The sequence below is a fragment of the Copadichromis virginalis genome, linkage group LG18, assembly GCF_057382275.1.
Source record: "Copadichromis virginalis isolate Kocher_CV1m ecotype Utaka linkage group LG18, C_Virginalis_male_GT1.1, whole genome shotgun sequence".
NCBI lineage: Eukaryota > Metazoa > Chordata > Actinopteri > Cichliformes > Cichlidae > Copadichromis > Copadichromis virginalis.
The window spans coordinates 18,277,449-18,298,168 of NC_140635.1; the positions used below are offsets into that span (position 1 = coordinate 18,277,449).

General features: G+C 42.3%; 3 protein-coding genes across 7 annotated transcripts; 2 read left to right on the forward strand and 1 right to left on the reverse strand.

The window, feature by feature from the left end:
- The first annotated feature begins 720 nt into the window (after positions 1–720).
- exosc4 (exosome component 4) lies at positions 721–2,612 on the forward strand. The gene is made up of 3 exons (XM_085438986.1): positions 721–978; positions 1,787–1,993; positions 2,093–2,612. Exons 1-3 carry the CDS (start codon positions 808–810, stop codon positions 2,450–2,452), a joined length of 738 nt encoding a protein of 245 aa, XP_085295112.1. The 5' UTR covers positions 721–807; the 3' UTR covers positions 2,453–2,612.
- A 1,107-nt stretch (positions 2,613–3,719) lies between these two features.
- gpaa1 (glycosylphosphatidylinositol anchor attachment 1) lies at positions 3,720–8,314 on the forward strand. Of its 3 annotated transcripts, none has more exons than XM_085439774.1 (13): positions 3,720–3,807; positions 4,053–4,213; positions 4,298–4,477; positions 4,611–4,722; positions 4,838–4,985; positions 5,079–5,180; positions 5,274–5,470; positions 5,579–5,775; positions 5,882–6,035; positions 6,145–6,216; positions 6,308–6,504; positions 7,168–7,338; positions 7,427–8,314. In XM_085439774.1, exons 2-13 carry the CDS (start codon positions 4,140–4,142, stop codon positions 7,668–7,670), a joined length of 1,848 nt encoding a protein of 615 aa, XP_085295900.1. In that variant the 5' UTR covers positions 3,720–3,807; positions 4,053–4,139; the 3' UTR covers positions 7,671–8,314. The 3 variants fall into 3 exon arrangements, with proteins under 3 accessions (XP_085295900.1, XP_085295899.1, XP_085295901.1); XM_085439773.1 differs by having other exon boundaries at positions 4,093–4,213; XM_085439775.1 differs by having other exon boundaries at positions 4,093–4,213; positions 6,311–6,504.
- A 973-nt stretch (positions 8,315–9,287) lies between these two features.
- On the reverse strand, positions 9,288–19,432 carry sharpin (SHANK-associated RH domain interacting protein). 3 transcript variants are annotated; one of them, XM_085439778.1, is made up of 9 exons: positions 18,979–19,432; positions 15,256–15,430; positions 12,880–12,972; positions 12,630–12,771; positions 12,436–12,526; positions 12,053–12,338; positions 10,870–10,964; positions 10,255–10,362; positions 9,288–10,160 (listed from the first exon to the last, which is right to left on the reverse strand). In XM_085439778.1, the coding sequence occupies exons 1-9, from the start codon at positions 19,240–19,242 to the stop codon at positions 10,110–10,112; spliced, it is 1,305 nt and encodes a 434-aa protein (XP_085295904.1). In that variant the 5' UTR covers positions 19,243–19,432; the 3' UTR covers positions 9,288–10,109. The 3 variants fall into 3 exon arrangements, with proteins under 3 accessions (XP_085295904.1, XP_085295903.1, XP_085295902.1); XM_085439777.1 differs by having other exon boundaries at positions 10,255–10,359; positions 10,870–10,970; XM_085439776.1 differs by having other exon boundaries at positions 10,870–10,970.
- Between the last annotated feature and the right edge of the window lie 1,288 nt (positions 19,433–20,720).

Below are 20,720 nucleotides of genomic sequence, written 5' to 3' on the forward strand. Positions count from 1 at the left end.
TTAGTGAACCTTAAAAAAAAAAAAAGAAGTATAATGTACTCAATGAAAGATGTTTTAAAATCTTTGAACAGGAATGCATAAAAAGGATATTTACCATATTCTCCCTGTTATCGCCCCAAAGAGATTCTTTATTTCATTCTTGTCAAAGAATGTAGATTTGCAACTTATAGGTATGCATATTTGAAAGCTTGATTTCAGTTTTCCTCACAATACACTGGCTAAAATGAAGACTGCTCCTTTGTATCACATGTAACCCTGTTATTGTTAAGCTCATTACATCATACGTATATGCATTGTTTCATATATGTTTTTATTTATACACATTAGAGATGCTAATAAATTTTATTTTTAAAAGTGTTGGAATTTTCTTGCACCCTTTCTTCCATTGTGGATTGCGGATCCTACTGTGTGATCTGGGTAGTAACAAAAGTCCAGAGGCCTCAAGAGAAGATATTTTATTTTAGACGTTTTGAGCAAGTTTGTATCACAATCGTCACAATGAGCACGGATTCCTGATTTGGCATCTTGGTATGAACAACTTGGACCACAGCAGTGTATATAAAAGACGACCATAGCCACCAGTGACGTGAAACCAGAGTATTAAACACAATGAAAACGGTTTACTGTGGATACTAACTGTGCTTCTCATGGTTTCCGTTCTGCCTGGTTTTCTTTTCCGGAAGTTGTCGTTCGGTTTGGACCTATGCTGTTGCCGTATTTCTATTAGGTACTCGGCGTATGGGTAATGTAGTGTAGCAGGAGACACGTGGGACGCTGCGTTGCCGTTCATTCGAAGTTTACGGAAACATGGCGGGCCTGGAACTGCTGTCTGATCAAGGATACCGTTTAGATGGAAGGAAAGCCACCGAGCTGCGGAAGCTTCAGGCCCGTATGGGTGTGTTCACTCAGGCCGACGGCTCTGCGTATTTAGAGCAGGGGAACACCAAAGCTCTGGCCGTGGTGTACGGTCCCCACGAAGTAAGTGCCGCGGATGGAGGAGAGGGTTAGTGGGGATAAACAATAAAATGCATTTGATTATGGTCATCACACCAGTAACATAAAGTCGCCACATTTTGATATAATATAGTGTAAATACCTGAGAAAGGGGCATTTTCAGCGAGACCCTTTGCTTGTAGCAGTACTTGCACAGTGTGGTATCATTATTAAATTATTGCTCAAAGCAGACGGGATGTGTAGTAAGTTTTATATAAGGCTCAACAGCATGAAGTATGAATTGAAATCAAAGTTATGATAGCATATACATTCTCTACACTTGTTGTTGAATTCATACCTTGTTTAATGGTATGAATTCAACAACACTTTTCCACTTGAGTTTTTTAGTCCATATTGAGATAATAGCATCACACAGTGGCTGTTGATTTGTTGGTTGCACATCCATAATATTAATCTCCTGTTACGCCACATCCTAAAGGTGCTCCTTTGGAATGAGACATGGTAATTGTAGAGGTCATTTGAGAATATTAAAGAAACCTGTTTGAGGTGTGTGACGTGGGGTGCTATCCTGCTGGAAGCAAACATCCCAAGATGTGATCATAAAGGGATGAACACAGTCAGCAACAATAATCAGGTTGACTCTGTGCAAATGATACGTTTATATTCCATTTGTGTTAACAAGCCGTCGAACAAGTGCACCAAAAAATGTGTCCAGTTGGTGTATATTGCAGCATTTATTTATGTTGGGTGCAGTTAACATTGTTCCAGTGTGTAAGCACAGTAACGTCCAGTCCAAGCTGTACATCAGTTCTTACCTGTCGTTTTCCTCCAGATGCGAGGTTCTCGAAGTCGGACTCTTCATGATCGAGCAGTTATCAACTGCCAGTATAGCATGGCCACGTTCAGCACAGCGGAGAGGAAGAGACGACCACACGGAGACCGCAAATCCACTGAGATGAGCCTCCACCTGAAGCAGACGTTTGAGGCTGCTGTGATGACCCAGCTGTACCCTCGATCTCAAATTGATATCTATGTCAAGGTTCGTGTTGGACTGACGCTTCATCTGGTGAGAGGTATTATTGCAGAAATAGATTTTTTTGTAATTGTTCACAAGCACGTTTCCATCGTCTTTCAACAGATTCTGCAGTCAGACGGAGGGAATTACAGCGTGTGCGTGAATGCTGCCACATTGGCAGTGATTGACGCTGGCATCCCCATGCGGGACTATGTGTGTGCCTGCACTGTGGGGTTTGTGGATGAGACCCCCCTTGCTGACCTGTGCTACGCGGAGGAAAATGGAGGCGTGAGCTCATTGGCTTTAGCGCTTCTGCCCCGAGGTGGACAGATCGCTCTGCTGCAGATGGATGCCAGACTGCATCAGGATCACCTCGAGACTCTGATTGAGGCTGCAATGACTGCTTGTAAAGGTGTGAGCAAAGTGCTGGATGAGGTGGTGAGGCAGCATCTTCAAGAAGCCTCGGTGCTCACCGGAGAGTGACGTGGGACGGCAGCGGGAACATGTGGATTCCAAGTGCAGCTTGAAAGTGTTATTGGACTTTAAATATTTACAAATGATATTAACCTTTAATTCATTTATATCAGTCACTGAATACTTTTGTATGAATGTGATAAATGTAATAATAAATATGTTAGTCATGCATCGTTTCCTTATTGGTTGTTTATTTATGAGGGAGGTATTCAAACTTGTCTACTTATATGACATCTGCTCCTGCAGCTTCACCTCTCCACCTGCCATTAAAACACGTATCCTCTCTTGTTTCTACTGACCTTCTCTCCAGGACACACCTCCATCACTCCCGGTTATCTTCCCCACCTGCTCCCTACTGTCTACGATGGAAGCTTGTTTGTCCAACTCCATTTTTTTTTTTTTGCGATTTTAACCTTTTCTCAAAAGTTTAAGTTACTAAGTTCTTGAAATTTTGTCTTACTTCTGAGCTCACACATTTTGAGATGATATATATATATATATATATGTGTGTGTATATATATATATATATATATGTGTGTGTGTATATATATATATATATATATATATGTGTGTGTGTGTGTGTATATATATATATATATATATATATATATATATATATATATATATATATATATATATATGTGTGTGTGTGTGTGTGTATGTAATCGGAGCACTAGGTGCGGTGACTCCCAAGCTAGGCGAGTGGCTCCAGCAGATCCCGGGAATAACATCGGAGATCTCTGTCCAGAAGAGCGCAGTCCTGGGAACAGCTAAGATACTGCGCAGGACCCTCAAGCTCCCAGGCCTCTGGTAGAGGACCCGAGCTTGAAGGATAAACCGCCCGCAGGGGCGTGCTGGGTGTTTTATATATATATGTGTGTGTGTGTGTATGTGTGTATATATATATATATATATATATATATATATATATATATATATATATATATATATATATATATATATTTCCACTGGCAAGCTACCACAAGCTACCACATTGATGTTCTACATTTTATAGCAATAAATAATAATTAAAAAAAAACTAAGTTTAGATGTTTAAAACTAAATAAACGCGTAAACTCACACGCTAAATGAAAACTACGAGCTTTAGGCATTTAAGAAAAATTTTATGGGAAGTTTTAAACATGTACCTTAAAATAACGATGGAACAGGTTATTCATCGAGTATTTTCAATATTTCTTTGTGTCGTTTTATTTTGTTTTACTTTCTTTTATTTTTAACTTGGTTGAGCGGAAGTCGGTGCGCCGCAGTAATGTTCCCGCAGGAACAAGGAAATCGAAAACGTCCAGCAGCGGCTTCTGCGATAAAGCCCCACCTCTGAAGGTGGATGTGACCAGTGGACACAGGTGGGTTTTTCATATACATTCTGCAAAATAATACAAAGTTATTGTTAAACATCTTAAAAACGCGTTTGCAGGGTATAGCGGGTTTAAACATTTACCATTTAGCGAAATCGTCCTGGCTAACCTCAGCTGTCAGTAGATGCTCTGACAATGGATCCCTGGAAGCAATTTCTTAGCTCGATATAAAGGCGTGATTACCGCAGCGTCGAATGGTCATAAATGTCTTCATATCGATGTTTATTCCTCAGCGGCAGCTATCCTGACGGATTGTTAGTGTGTTTCCTTCAGGATCCGCCAGTAAACCCAGGCTTTGGAGTAACGTTACAGCTGATAATATGGGGCTGCTATCTGACCCAAACAGAAGACGGGCTTTGATCAGCATGCTGACTCGCCTCAATGCCCCAATCTGGTGAGCTTTAGTCAGTGCGAACCGTCTGCCTACTTTCGTTTAGCTCTCTCTCTCTCTATTAATATTACTTCTGTCTTGTTTTAGTGTGGTCTGCTACTTTGCCGGTGTGGCTTGGTTCATGGGTTTGGCCTTTGAGCCGTTCACTCTGCGGACATACATGTCAGAGAATGCCATGGGCTCTACCATGGTGGAGGAGCGCTTTCCAGCTGGGGAGAGAGCGCTGGCCACAGGGAGGGAGTTTGCAGCCCATAAGAAGAAAGTTGGGTAAGGTTTACTATAAGCTTGTGGGTCTTTATGCAGTTTGTTCCTAGTTTTTTGTTGTTTTTTCAAACTCAAGTCTAGGTAGAAGTCTGATCGTTTTTAGTGTAATCTTGTTTGACTATTTGCTTCTCTGCAGTGGGATGCCAGTGGACTGGCTTGTGAAGAATATGCAGGATCGAGGACTGGAAGTGTTTACTCAGAGCTTCTCTCGCACACTACCCTTCCCTGATGAAAACAAAGAGCGATATGTACGTTTATCGTGGAAAACTGATTTTGTTCTCAGCAAGAGACAGACTGGTGTTTGCATAATCTTTATGAATATTTCATGACTTTGTTTTTGGTGCTGTCTCCTCTTCTTGGCAGATTGTAAAAGGCACAAATGTATATGGTATCCTTCGAGCTCCTAGAGCTCCACGAACTGAAGCCTTGGTGCTGAGTGCTCCCTGCAGCCCAGGTGATAACAACAACCAGGCTGTGGGACTGCTTCTCGGCTTGGCTCAGTACTTCAGAAGTGAGTACAACACTCATTCCCCTCTCCTCCTCCACAATTTGAATGATGCTGCAGTTGCTTTTCTTGGTTTAATGAATGTTGTTTTTTTAATAGATCAGATTTACTGGGCAAAGGACATCATCTTCCTTGTCAATGAGCATGATTTGATTGGTATGCAGGCCTGGTTGGAGGGCTACCATCACACCAACACTACAGGTGATCAAACACGTGTATCTAGTTACAGTACAGTAAAATAAAGGAAAGAGATGTACAACTAAGTTAACTTTACTGCTGAAATGGTTCATCCAGGTATGTCGTGGTCTCCATTACAAGGCCGTGGCGGATCAATTCAGGCAGCACTGTCCCTGGAGCTTAGCAGTGATGTCATCACCAGTTTGGACCTGGTACTGGAAGGCCTCAATGGCCAGTTACCCAACCTGGACTTAGCAAACCTCTTCTATGCCTTTTGTCAGAAGATAGGAGTTCTTTGCACCATCCAGGGCAAGGTAAATGCTTATAAACAGACGCACTCTGCTCTGTGCATGGTTAGCAGAGTGCTAAGATTATGTGTTGGAGAGTCGTTATGTAGCTTTTCTTTGTGGATGTGTTTACAGCTGCAAAGGAACGATTGGGATAGCGTGTCAGGGTACAACCACGCTGTGCAGACTATGATGCTGATGGTGATGAAGCAGGCCAGTGGGCGGCCCTGGGGAGACCACGGCCTGTTTCTGCGCTACCACATCGAAGCTGCAACCATCAAGGGTGTCAACAGCTTCCGGCAGTACAAGACTGACGCCACTACCATCGGCAGGTCAGAGATGGTGTATACTGATTTTGTTTATATTTAAGGCTTTTATGTTCTGCTTGTAATTTGACACTTTTATGATCTTTTTTTTGTCTAAATGAATGTCCTGCAGGCTGCTGGAAGGAATGTATCGTAAGCTGAATAACCTCCTGGAGCGCCTACACCAGTCCTACTTCTTCTACCTCATGCCGTCACTCTCTCACTTTGTCTCTATTGGATACTACATGCCAGCCTTCGGCCTGCTCGCCGTTATTCTGCTGCTTCGTGTATCCTGAAATAAAAATGAAATGAAATGTATAAAAGAAACCTAATAACAGCTGAGAGCAGGGTGGGAACAAATTCAACCTTCAGTTTTTTTCCTTGACTGTAATACAGGCATTAGACTTGTGGGTTCAACTCAATACTCCACCATCGACAACAGAGGATGGAGTTGCTGACATTGATCAGGTTACACACACGTGCTAAGACAAACTCATCAAAACTGAACCTGAATTTTGCTGGTTAAGCAACACTTTATTAAAAATCTGCTTCCTTCCAGCAGTCCAGTCCAGGAGTGCTGTCGGTGTTGACTCCTCTGGTGATCAGCCACCTGACAGGAGTTGCTCTGTACGCGCTGCCGATCCGTTTTCAGGAGACTGCTGTCGAACATTTCCCTGTGTCTGAGACCGAGGCTGTGGTTCTGACAGCAATTGCTATTTACACAGCAGGCCTGGCGTTGCCGCATAACACACACAGGTACTACATTGTGTGTGTGTGTGTGTGTGTGTGTGTGTGTGTAAATTGATTTTCCTTGTTTATTTCCTTGTACATTTTATTAAATACACCTGTCCTACTGCTTGTTAACCCAAATATTTAATCAATCAATCAGATGATAGTAAGAAGTGGTTTGTCTGAGTATTTCACAAACTGCCCACACAACAATCTCTAGGGTTTACAGAGAATGATCAGAAAAAGAGAGAAAAATATCCAGTGAGCGACAGTTCCTGATGTCAGAGTAGAGTGACTCGAGGAGGGCAAAACATTAATGTACAAACTATGAAACTGAGTTTTCAGTATGAGCACAAATTCAAATCATTCAGGGTTCTCACACTGAGTTATGTATGCATCAGTGCACACACTTAAGAGACATCCACATAGGAAGTGATTTCAAAGTGACCAGAAACCACAGAAAGTCAGTAGCACTTGGTAACTTTAAGTTAAAAAGGGGACGGCGACGTAAAATCTGTGGGGCCCGAATGAGTCGATCAACTAAAGTGAGCTTCCTGTGTGGATTACCCCTCAAAGTTCAGTACATAAAGTTAAATTGTAAACATGTCAAAACATAACTTTTAGTTGATTATCAGACAATGGCTAACTTGACGCAGGAGATTAAGTGAGCTGTTGTGTTGTTTGTTGCAGACTGCTGTCGGGGGAGGGCACGGAGCAGGGCTGGAGAGTGCTGAAGCTCGTCGCGGTGCTGTACCTGGCTGTGCTGCTGGGCTGCACTGCCCTCATCAACTTCTCCTTAGGCTTCATTCTGGCTCTCACTCTGGTGCCCTTAGCTGCCTTTGTCACACCCCACGTTCCAAAGTAAACACCTGCACAGACACTTTGGCCTTCATAGCCCTCTATCACTATACAGAACTAAAACCGTGTTCTGCTCTTTTTCTCTCTCCAGGGTTTTGTCAGCGTTCATCTTGGTCATCCTCAGCCCAGCTTGCACGCTCCTGTTTTCAGTCTTTTTCTTTCAAGAGCTGCAAGACATGCCTGTCAGCTTCCAAGATGGCTGGTTGCTGTATCTATCAGTCATTTCACAGGGGATCCTGGACCACTCCCTGTACGGATCTTTAGTCTACCCACTCATAGCATTGCTGGTTTATCCATGCTGGCTGCTTTTCTGGAACATCCTCTTCTGGAAGTAGCCCACAGGTCCACTGAAGGGTCTCGTGAGTGCGACCGCCCTCCGAAATGTACTCAGGACTGTCATTGCTGGGTGAATGTGAAGAATTACCAGTTGAATCCACTGGAGAGGAAAAAACAATGTACTGTAGTTGCCTTGGAGAAGACGCAGCAACTCCAACTCCATGTTTGGACATTTGGTTATTACGTTTACTCAAAATATTTCAGACTTTAAACATCAGAGGCATTTCTGAGTCACCAAAAACTATTTGAAAGTGAGCAAAATGAACTGATTTCTACTTAACATCAGTCTTAGAATTACACAGTATAGCTGCATGAAGGGGATGAGTTTCCCAATAACTATAAAAGTCACCGTTGGGTTGATTTGTGTAAAAGGAGATTTTGATTAAAGGTTTTTTGGGGGGATACATAAAGAACAATACAGTTTTTTTATTAATCATACAGGATGCTAAACATTGACTCGGTACCAACATATAAAACAGTGATATAATGGTAGAAACCACTTTGGCCGTCTGCCTCTTTTTAAAATGTTTGTCTGCATTGGAACAAGCCATCACTACATCTAATATTTTTATACTTGTTGAAATTTTGGTTTGTGTTTATTTCATATTTATGGCTGCCAAAAATAAAATACATTTTGACACCTTCCTGTATTATCACTGCACATACGTACATCTTATTTACTGCGGCAAATACATAAAAACGTTCCATTAGGACAGGGGTGTTCACGAATTTGATATCATTTACCGTGTCACAGAATTATTTAACATTAATCTGTAATATAATAAACATGGATGAAAAATAGTTTTTTTAGTGTAGAAAAACACAAAAAAAGAGTGAAATGATACTTTTCCTACAGAAAGATTTCAGACCTGTTGCCACAGATTAAAAGGACTTCCACAAAGGCCCTGTACAAACATCTGGAGGGTTTACAGAGAACGGTCAAAGACAAAATACCCAGTGAGCTGCAGTTCTCTGGTTAAACATGCCTGTTTGATGCTAGAGGTTGGAGAAGAAGACCACACTGCTTCAAGATAAGACCCAGAAATAACCACATTACAGCAAAGTATGCTGAAGAGCATCTTGAGCCTTAAAGCCGATGGGCTACAGCAGCAGAAGATCGCACCAGATTCTGTTCACCTAGGAGCAGGAAGCTGAGGCTATGATTCACACTGCAGCCTTCTTGAGTATTGATGCTGACCGTGTTCATGCCTTTATGACCACAGTGGACCCATCGTCTGATGGCTGCAGGATAACGTACCATGTCAGAAAACTCAAATCATCTCAAACTGGTTTCTTGATATGACAATGAGTTCACTCTACTCGCATGGCCTCCACAATCACAGATCTCAAGGCAACAAAGCACCTTTGGGATGATGTGGAACAGGAGATTAACATCATGTATGTGTATGTGCAGCTGACAGATGTGCAGCATCTGTACGATGCCGTCATGCCATTCTGATGGATGTTTCCAGCACCTTGTCGAATCTGCGCCATGAAGAATTAAGTTAATTCTGAAGGCAAACAGAGGTCCAACCTCTTACTAGCAGGCTGTGCCTAATAACGTGACATTTGTAGATCTCACAAGAACAGAAGAAACAGCATTTATTTTAATTCCATCTTGTTTATTCAGATAATGTGAGCTTTTACAGTATTATGTACTGAAAACAGATCATTCTTTTGCTGTCACATCTCAAAGAAACAAATTAGATCAGCTGCTAAATGTACAATTACTCAATGCTCCTCTGGTAAAAATAATACAAGTAATACAATGTTATACAAAAATAAAAGCACTCAACAACCCTGTAAATGCATCACAAATCCTTCTCTTTACAGCCACTGCTGCTTCTTTTTTTATTTTAAAAACACTTTTAATATTCTTTTGGCACCAACAGATGTCATATTAACAGACAGAATAGGGTATTGCACAAGGCTTCAACCTTTCTTATCACTTCACAGTTGGCAGACACCGGAGTTTGACATTTCCACAAATTCAGCTCCAATCAAATTTACCTCCCTTCTCTTCCCACCTAAAATAAATATTAGGCTGTCTGTGTTGCTTGCTCCACACACACACGCACGCACACACACACACTCACTAACACCCACGCACGCACACAGGAAAATAAATAGCAAGGAGATCTGGCTCGATGCAGATGTATGTCATGGTCAGGTCATGTCCATATAAACTGTCAAAGCTTCGCGTCAGCAGTTCATCGTCTGAGCAGCGAAGGGTGCAGCTCTGCGTCATGCTACAGCGCTTCAAACGGCCCCGTCTTCAGCAGCCAGCCAGCTGTCAGAGGACTCTCAGTGCACTTGACAGGCTTCGTGTAAGTATTTTGTCAACATGTAAGTGGCAGAATTAGTCTTCTCACTCTGTGTGTATGTATGTGTGCGTGCGAGTGAGTGAGAAGTGAAAACAGGACAGTGATGAAGGGCAGTCAGCTGCTGCTTAAACCAGACTCTCCCCGATCCTCTCGCCTTCCTTTCTCCTTTGTGTGAGATGAAAAAAAGATCACTGTCAGCAGGGGGAGAAGGTCCAGGAGAGTAAAACAAATATTGATTCCTAGGTATCTGTTATAGTACCTGCTGGATAAAGCTCTGTGTGTCAGGTCTGGCTGTAGCGCAGATCTCGCAGCCGGGACGAGATGGCTTGTTGATGAAAGTGCACGAGGGACACGCCCACTCTGTCTGCTGAGTTCACAAACATGTGGAGTTCATTTAGAGCTCTATCAAAAGTAATAATACTGCTTATCTATAATGTCTGTGCTGTCAAGGTGTTCATTATTCGTAATTAACAAATACACCATTACTTTTCTTGCTGGGAACTATGGTTTGAAAAATTAGGTAGATTTTGCATTAACTCTTGTCTGTGGGGATTAAGAGCCCAGAGCCCACCAACACTGACCTATGACTGCATTACAAACAGGTTTACTTTAAGGTTTAATTCACTCCAAGCATAATCTATCCTTTAACTCTTCCCTCCTGGGATGCCTACTAGGGGTAACCCTTGTTTCTCTTTTCTGAACAGAGCAGTTTCTTTCATATTGTAGGCTGGCTTCCAGGACAAAATGACTGGGTCAGTTTATACAGCGTACTAGAGCCAAAACATGTCCTTGTTATTAGGGTGCAGGGGAGTTAATCAAGTTTGGCATTCCTGTGTCCCTGCAATGTTAGAAGCATCATATACTAAACACATACCTGTGTTTTACTCGCTTTGCTGGTATGATCATTCAGCTGCAGCTTCTCAATGTCGAGAACATCTTTGATGTCACCTGGTCTGTCGCTCCCTCCACCTGTACCTGCGGACAACACAATGTTAAACTGGCTGCATCTACATCCAGCTTGAAAGACTTTCACACGCCTACAAAAATCCCAAAATAAAGAATTGTAATTTTTGAATAATATCTTAAGGTTATTTAGCAGCCCCACTCACAAATTCCTGACAGAACATGTATAATTCCTACATTAGGAATTGTTTTCCTGCAGTGTTAATTCAGGTTTGATGACTCTCAAACCGTAGGGATTGTCCGGATTCTTGTATTTTCTCCACATAGCTTCCCCCAAAAGACAGCGAGTAATTAGAATAATTAATCTAATAGCACTTTATGCTCATCAGTATCAGCGGTCATCATGCTTTTCAGGAATTTAGCCGTTACGCAGTCTGGCTTGGATTTCAGCGTAGTACCATCATATCTATTTCCCCTTTCCTCCTGTCATGCTCCTCTATCTGCTCCTCCCAGGGCACCATCGGTTTTACAAATGGGACTCTGTATCTTGGTGCTCGGAAGCACTCGATTTGGTCGATGCCATGTGTGTGGACAGGTGTTCATCCTTCTTGAAACGAAGGTCTATGTTGGTGTTTCGGACACCAACGAAAGACGATAAGACAGGCTGGCAGTTAAAAACGTGGACAGTTAAAGACTGGGTGCAAATCTTCTGCAGTCAGGAACTAATCTGGAAATCACGAGACTTTAATGTGTACACAGGTGACTTTCTACTAGACTTTATGCTTCGTTGACCACGAGTTTGAGACGCAGTAAATCTAAAAGATGATCGAGTCAGCAAACATTGCTCCGGTGTTCGGTCACAGAGTGCTGGCTGCTCGGCGGCAACGCTTCCTCCATGAAGGGTTTCTTTACCTAATGAAATGAAACTAATTATGCAATAACTTCCAACATCCCCCTGATTCAGCAGCAGGAAAGGTTCAGTTTATATCAGTATTATCTCAGCACATCAGTGACAAAAAGCTCTAGAGTACTGAGGATGGTTAAGGTGGCTGCGACTGACTCTGCTAACAAGTGTTGTTGTTAATTAGCAGGACCGCAGCAGTGCACTGCAGATGCAACCGAAACATCATCATCGCAATGTACCTTGAACTCACCCTGGTTGTTGTGGGGAAGCCTTGAAGGGAGGGTGTTGTAACCCCTCCAGTCCTGGGAGGTGGGCCCGTTGCCTGGGGGGAGAGGTGTGGTGAGTAGGGCACTCTCCAGGTCCTGCTGGAACAGCTGGCGGGTAATCCGGGCTTGCCGGGCAGAGATCAAGTATAGGTACGCTGTATCGCCATCCTTCTGCACCCCGTAGGAAGCTAATGACCTCGGCTCGGTGCACAAACACTGACCGATCACCCAGCGCTGGACGCGAGGATGGAAACCGTACTCGAGAAACACCTGAAGAAGAAGAAGAAGAAGAAAGGAGGAGGAAGTCAGTGAGTGCAAATTTAAGATCAGCTACATTTCCAGCTGTTGTAACCAGCAGGTTTCTGACCTGTTGCTTGAGTGCAGCCACAGTCATGTAGGGAAACACTTTCACTGTGACGCAACAGGACGAGGAGACATCCTCCACCACCACAGATAAACTGCAACACAGACATGGCACACGGGTAAACCCTGGAAGACACAGCGGTCATAATAATGACCTTGAATAGCCCTGCGCAGCCAAACGTTTCTCCACCTCCTCACCTGATTTCCCCATCTGCGTAGTTTTTTTCCGACAGCTGTATCGTCAGCGCCGCTTTCTGTCGAGCCAGCGCGGACGCGTGCTGTGAAGCAGCTTGCGTGTCACCGGCTTCGATTGCCCTGGTGAGCTCCAAACACAGCTCCTCTGAAAAGCACAGCACAGCAATTAAACGTGACATTATTAAACTACACTGTGAGTAAAGAGAGAGAGAGAGAGAAAAAAAAAACCATGGCGACAAACATGGATGCTCACCGCTCAGCGGGAGCGAGGCTGAGCTCCACTGCTCCTTCGCCACTGCCGTGTTGTTCTGTTTGCTGTCTGATTCGTATGTATCCACATTTGCAACTGTCAGAGGAGAGATGGAGAAGTTTGTCACTGAAGTGCTTTACAACGCCTTGAAGTCAACACATACCAAGTTCAGCCGATATCAGTGTTTACACTTGCTGCACCGGGTTGATAAAGGTCCTACGTCTGCGCACGTTTATCACTAAGCAACAAAGCAAAAGCATACAAAGACTAACGCCCTATAACAGTTGACCCAAACCAAACGATACTTTATCTCCTCCAACTAACATGTGTAACGCTGCTTTGATTTGATTCCAGCTTTTACCATTAACCTCAGATAGAAAACATCTAAAGTGCTTTTTCTTTGACTTCTCACAGCGTGAGTTACGTTTCGCAGACACAAATTTTTTTTAGGTGCAATACGTTTACAGTATAACAAGGGTCAGTAATTTGCCCTTATTTACTCAGTTTGTTTATAAAGAGTCTTTTTAACGGTTTAACAAATGGTTTTATTCATCCCCTTTAACCTGAGGCAAACCCTATTTTCACGTTTTTATGAAAAGAAAAATGTAATAAACAAAAGTATGAGGGGAGAGAGAGACAGGCAAAACGGGTAGAGCAAAAAAATAGATTGTTCATCAGCATGCCGCCACCAGAGGGCGCCTCAGGTTTTATTTCTTTGATGGATTATCAACATTAAATCAATTCTTTACAAACAAGAGCTCTCAGCGGGCTACACTGACACTTTAATGTTTTATGATGTTTTTATTACAACATGCTGACGTCAGCATTGTAAATATGGGTAGCAAGTGTAGTTTATTAATCTTTTTGAGTCATTGTGAAGTTATATAATCTTATATTGAAAAAATGTTTTAAAGAAGAAAAAAAAAGCTTATGTCCCCCAATGACCAATATATTGCTTTACAGTTTTTTTCTTAATTGGTGTGACCCTAACCTTTGACCTATGACCTTGAAGCATTAAATACTCGAATAGTGTATTTTATCATCTTCACCCACATGATTGGAACCTAACTGACTGAAATCTTTGGCTTCTGTAAGCTGAAAAAACATTTATTCATGCTCTGTGTGACTTTTGCAAAGCTTTACGGCGTCATTGTGACGTCGCAGGGTCTCCATGCCCTTTCATATGACATATTACTCCATATGTGTTCTTGGATTTATTTTCACGGTCATTTGAAGGTCAAGGTCAAATGCTTAACCAACCTAGGTACTCATGTCCCCCAAGGCCTACTATGTTGTTGCAAAATTTGAAGATGATCCATGAAAAATTGTGGTTAATTTAAAGTTTGTACTGATTTCCACATTTGGTATGACCTTTAACTTGACCTGATTCTGGCATCTACCATCACAGGAAATTTGAAAACGATATCTTGAAAACTCAGGATGCTAGACTGTTAGGAAACAGACCGATTACATACTCTCTCCCTTTGGGTGGAGGCTTGAAAGCATTTTGTTTGTTGAACTGTTACAGCAAAAACTGAGTGCAACACAGATTAAGACAAAAAGTTTTGCGTCATTGTAAAAAAGAACCAGTAAGAAACGGTTTTGCTGTGTATGCACAAAGTAAGGACGCTGATGCTTTGTGCTTTCAAGAGATTTGCAGTTCATCAAAGCTGATTCAAAATGGACCGTTGCCAGTCAAAACGCAGAAGAGGATCCTTTACTCAGCAGATATTTGGGTGAAAGTTGAACTGAGTTTTCAAATTGAAGCAACACAGCGGAAAAAAATGCGTCACAGGGAACAGAATTGTGAAATACACTTTACGTCCTCTCAAACCACTCGTTAACAAATATCTAATTAGTTACAGCAAACATGGCAGAAACTGTGCAACTAAAATCGACTAAAATAGGTTGCTGTTTGCTGGATTTGCTTTAGTAGAATTGTGCAGCAGCTGTGGTTTAAAATCCACAGCTCCATGTTTTTAGGCATGGTCAAGACGACCTGCTGAAGTTGAAGGAGTCAAGTGACTGTATGCTCACTGGCTGCTTTGTTAGCTACACCTTTTTCAACTGCTTGTTAACACGAATCACAGGACAGGACCTCGGCACATTTTGGTATGTAGACATGGTAGAGATGCCCTGCTGAACAGAGTATCACAACAGGGGAGAAGGGTGATCTTAGTGACCTGGACCTTAAAATCTCAGAACAACAACCAACAAAAGGCCTGGTTTCAGTTACTGAGTCTTTAGTCCTAATGTTTACTAAAATGGATTTTTGGAAAGGATGTACAATGTTGTTTAATGAGTGTTACATTTATATTTGACTGATATAAACCATTTTTCATTTTATCGGAAATAAAGAAACAAAATTGTCAAACTGACCTCTGTGTGCCTCTCTTAGTGAAGACATCATCACGGTGGCCCACTCCTCGGCCTCTCGGTCGCAGCGGAAGTTGAAGCGGATGCAGTCGTGAGGCGGAGCAACAAGACGCATCTCATGGCAGCGAGAGGACTTGACCTCATACTGCACAGAGCGCAGGTCAAACTCTGCGATAAACTGCAGGTAAAAACACAAAGTGATGTAAGAAAATTTCTTCCCCATACGTTAGCTGAAGTGTGACAAATGAATCCTAGAGCCAAAAACTCAGTTCCAACACCAACAAGTCAAATCACTTTCGTTTGCATCCACATGACTAATTGTTTAATATGTCAAAAAACACCTCAAACCTGAAAAGCTAACGAATGTTTAGCATATTAAAAAGGAAGACCCTCCTTTGCACTGAACAAGAGCTGAGGGAGGAAAAAAAACAAACAGTAGATGCAACAAATCCAAACTGCAGTTCTCTTTGGAGGACTATCACAGTTTAATAGAAAGGAAACAATCCCCTGATACATGGCAAAATGAAGCATGTGAAATCCTCACTTTGACAGAGAAAGACGTGTCATCAGTGAGTGAATTTGGCAGCAGAGATTTCTTTTACACACAATCCGTCTTGGAACATTCACTGTGGCAGTGGGATCTTCAGGGCACAGACAAAAGCCGGGAAGATGGATTTGCCTTCTGCCGGAAGGAATGCATGCACATTGTCTGATACGATAACGCGGGGTGGCTGTCAAGTCTTTGAGCTGAGACAGACGAGCTAAAAGAAGTTGAATCAAGACGTGTTTCGGTAGTCGAGGGGGAAATCTGTCAGAGTGGAGATGCAAAAGCAAATTCAGAGCCTGTCAGAGTTCAGGAAGATGACACACAGTGAATGTGACAAACAAAGGGCAGATCTGGGAGTTAAGTTATGATCTGGCCAGTCAGACACTGTGCAAAGTGAGGTGAGCTTAAGCATGTGTGCCTTTTTTGTTTATTTTATTGCCAGTATTGAGAAGATTAAACTTGTGTTTGTATTGAAATGTCTTTTGCATGCCACAATCTGCTAATTGATCCTTTGATCGTCAAAAAGTAGTAAAAAAAAAGCACAATTATGTGAAGCCAAACAGCTTTAAATGGCTTGCTTTGCCAGATTAATTGTGCAAAAATACACGTTTAGTCTCACAGACTGCTTAGAATTGGTCGGTTTTTAAGTATTTAGTATTTAAGATCAAAGCTTTATTTAAACTGAACAAGTTGCTGTTACTGAAAGAGAGACAATAAAACATAAAAACAAGCAGTAAATTTGAAAAATGACCGTATGTCATGCTCGAGTCTGAATGGTGGCCCTTTGCTGCATGGGCAAAAACTGTCCGAAAAATGTGTCTAAATATCATATCATAGATCTACAGTTTCATATTAGGCTCCATGATTTATTTCATGGTGTCACACGTTACATTTTGCAGCAATACTTTTTAATTATTTGGATGACGGTGTGCAGGCTTGCATAGGTAGCTCTGAACAGCAGCAGGACCATCCGAGACAAATCGAGGAGCTTGCTCCTAAACGAAGGGCTGACACACATAGACACACACACACACAAACACAGCAAATTATGCCAAACACAACAGGTTCAAACGCCACAAACCACACAAGAACCATGGGAAAGAGTATGGAGACACTTCACGAATGAGAAGCACTAAAGATGCAAGAACTAATCCGACATTAGAAGTTGAAAGTACTACGCTTACATTTGGTGTTTTATACAGCCTGTAAACATTCATTTCTTCTTTCTGCTGCTCCATTTAAGGGCCACCACAGCGCATCACCCGCCTCTATCTCACCCTATCCCTACCATCTTCTTCTGTCACATCCGTCATCCACCATACATCCATCAATCTCCTCTATGTTCTTCTTGAGCGTGGCCTCCTAGACTCCCCAATGCTCATCCCTGTCCAATATGTGTACATCCACATCACTGAAAGTGTCCACTGGCCTACAGGAGTAAATAGACTGCAGAGTCCTGGCCTGAAGAGGTAGTTGTGGGCTCTGCATTGTGCCATCCTCTTAGCCAGAGGTTGTTCGATTGTATAAACCACAGCAATCCTCCTGGCTCTTACTTTTTAATCGGGTCAACCAAAGAACCATCCAACAGTGGACACTCTTAGCTCGACAAAGCTAAAAGCTCAGTGAAAACAGGATAGCAACATCCTTCCATGTATTTCAAAAAACTGGTGGTTGCCTGGAGACTGTACTGTTTTTTGTTTTTCACATTTTGTGACGGATGGTAACTTGTTGTGATTAAATGGTTGCCCAGAGTTCACCTGATAGGATACAAATTTTGTGCAAACAGTCGCAGTCTGACTTGGACCGACTGCGATCCAGGCCTGACTTACGCCTGTCTCTAAAATGATTATTTTCTTTTCTTACCTTTATTCTTATTCATCATTTTAGCCAAACTCAAACACTTTTATATTTTCTGATTATGTTCTGATCAGTATTGTGCATAATTAACTACCTGCAAACTCACAAATGAATCATAATTCTGTGTTTAACCCTTACACTGTTTCTCTTGTTCAAAAGTATAATCTGTTAGTGACACAGTTCTTCATATTATAAAACGTTAAATAACTATCATATCCTGGGGTGCCTGATGTTTCCCACCGCCATCTTCACCATCCCTTTTCCAATATATCCACTTTCCCTCCTCTGCACATGTTCTAACCAACTCAGCCTTGCCTTTCTAACGTTGTCTCCAAACCGCTCAACCTGAGCTGTCCTTCTGTTGTACTCATTTCTAATTCCTGGTCACTTCCAATGAAAATCAAATATATCTTCAACTCTGCCTGCTGTCTTTTTGTTAGAGCCACAGTCAACAATCTAAATGGAAACAGTGGTAAAGCGCTAAGGTAAATGAACCTCTGTGCTCAGTGTGGTTTTCCTGATAAGCCATGCTGTTATTTTTATCTGTCATTACCAACTCTCCAATCACAGGAGGGCTTGAGCACTAAGGTTAGTCACGCCATTAACTGGCTAACAGAATGACTAAAGCTTCTTCTTCTGCTTAAGCCACTGTTTGAATCATTTGGTGTAGAATACCAGTGAATAAATACAGACTTCCTACAACACACATAATGAGAAATGACTTGCCAGTACAAGGCTGAAATCTGCATGTTTGTTCAGATGACAAGAGGATCGTGGAAATTCCCACCTGCCATTTTGCCATTAAGATTTGGAGAGTTTACCACTATAAAGGACTTCCCCCGTGATGCTGTTATGTCGTGGAAGGGCCGAAAATGAAAACGAAACTAAAAGTTTTAGTAACTACACTACTTCTCCGTTAAAACAACAATGTGAGGCTTTTTAAGACCCCCCTTTTAAAAACATACTGTTTGGTAATAAGCACGACACCGGGGAGGGAGTCTGAAGGCTCTGCTATCAGGCGCTTGATTGTCACAGTGGATCCTGGTGTAAACTGGAGGAAAGAGTTTCTGTTGTTCTGAGATTTGTCGTGCCTCAAATTGAATCCACCAAGGTGCACATGTCGTGCTATGAGATCCGTAAAACTGCGCGTAAAGGCCTTTTGTTAGTTAAGAATATAAATGTCACTTAAAAAAGGCGTTTGTGCACACACACACGTGCACACACACACACACACACACACACACACACACACACACACGTTTAGGTTGATAACAAAAGCATTTGTTCTAAACATACAGATGTGTGTGTGTGTCTACGCTTACCACACTGCGGTTTCCGCTCGTATCGCGTAAAGCCAGTCGGAACTCTCCGGCCCGGCTCGGGTCCATGCTGAGCTGCAGGCGCAGAGCCTCGCTGCCCGCTCCGGGGAGGTACAGCGGTCGGATCCCGGAATGGCACACCGAAACACGGACGGACATTAAGACTGTACTGCAGCAGGCGGTAGGTGCAGGGCCGCCGCATGCAGCCTGTGGGGACGAGGCAGGAATCGGGGCTGGCGGAGCCCAGCCGCCCGAGCTGAGAGCCATGTCGCGGACACCACGGACGGGTGAGGCTCGGTACTGCTGCCCGTGTCTTCTGCGGGGTTTAACAGGTCCACCGGTGTTTAAAGAGAGCGCGTTTTATCACGGGGAGGCTCTGGCTGTCTCCGCGCCTCGCAAATTCTTCCATGTCTACCCGAAGCCGAGCGACAGAAAAACAAAACAGGAAGCTGAAGAGTACGACTGTAAATCTTCTCCGTAAAGAAACAGCGACTCCAATTTTAAAACAGCGCAATATAAGAAAGATTTAAAACACACACTCGGATTAAAAATTAAAAATATTAATCTCTAATCATCTCTAATAAAGAATTATATCTCTAATATTAATCATACTTGCCTTTGCTTCATGTTATTTATATGCACTGTTCAGAAAAAGAAAATGAAAGAAACAGTCATCCCAGTAGGCTATAAGTTATTTAAGCTTTATGGATGGTAAGACATGGATGTTAACACCCTTTACTAACCCCTTATTAATCCCAGAGTTGGGAAATTCACATTGTTGTAGCAGCATAACAAAGGGTTGAACCTAGTGCAAAACATATAACTTGTTCCAGTTTCTTTGGTTGGATCTATGAAAAATACCAAACATAACATGGTTTGATAGACAAAAAAAGAGAGAGAGTGAAATACTTTTGTACCAGTAAGGTGATTCCCAAAGAGCTGTTAGTCAAAAACCTGACATATCTCGAAACTGTGTGCCTAAAAACAATTTAGGAAACTGGACAAATGGAGGAAAAAAAGAGTGTCGGGCCTAAAAACTATCTAAAACAGTTGAACAGAATCTGAAAGTTATGCCCTTATAAAAATAGGAAACAATCCAGCAAAGACCTAATACAGGACCTGAGACATGCATCTGGGCCTTCAGCTAAATTCATGCTGTTCACTGAAACCTCATCGGATATGGTCTCAGTGGAGGAGTGGCTGTCAAGAAGCCATTGTTAATGAAGGGAAAGATGTTTTCTCCTCTTTGTGGCTGAGGTATGCCACATTTCACATGAACTGATCTGATGGAGTAATGAATCCAAACTGAAACGTGTAGTTCAAATTATCAACGTATACAGAGAAAATCAGTGAAGATGTACAACAGTGAGTGTCTACAGCCATCTGTAAAACACAGTGGAGGATGTTTTGGGTTTTGTCTGGGGTCCGCATTTCAGCCAGTGGGAATCATGTCAAAATTGATAGAATTATTAATGCAGAACAGTACCACCAGATTTTGATCATCCATGAAACACTATTTCTAAAACATCTGATTTCCAAGGGTTTCGTTTTTCAGCATGGCAGTGATCCCAAATACACTGCCAATGCAGTAAAAGCATACCACACAATGGAGCACTGACAGTCATGGATCAGCCTGCCAAGAGCCCGGACCTCAACATTTATTGAAGCAGTGTGGGATCATCTTGACTTAGAACAGAACAAAAAGGAAGCCAACATTCAAAGAAGAGCTTTGGATGTTCTTCAAG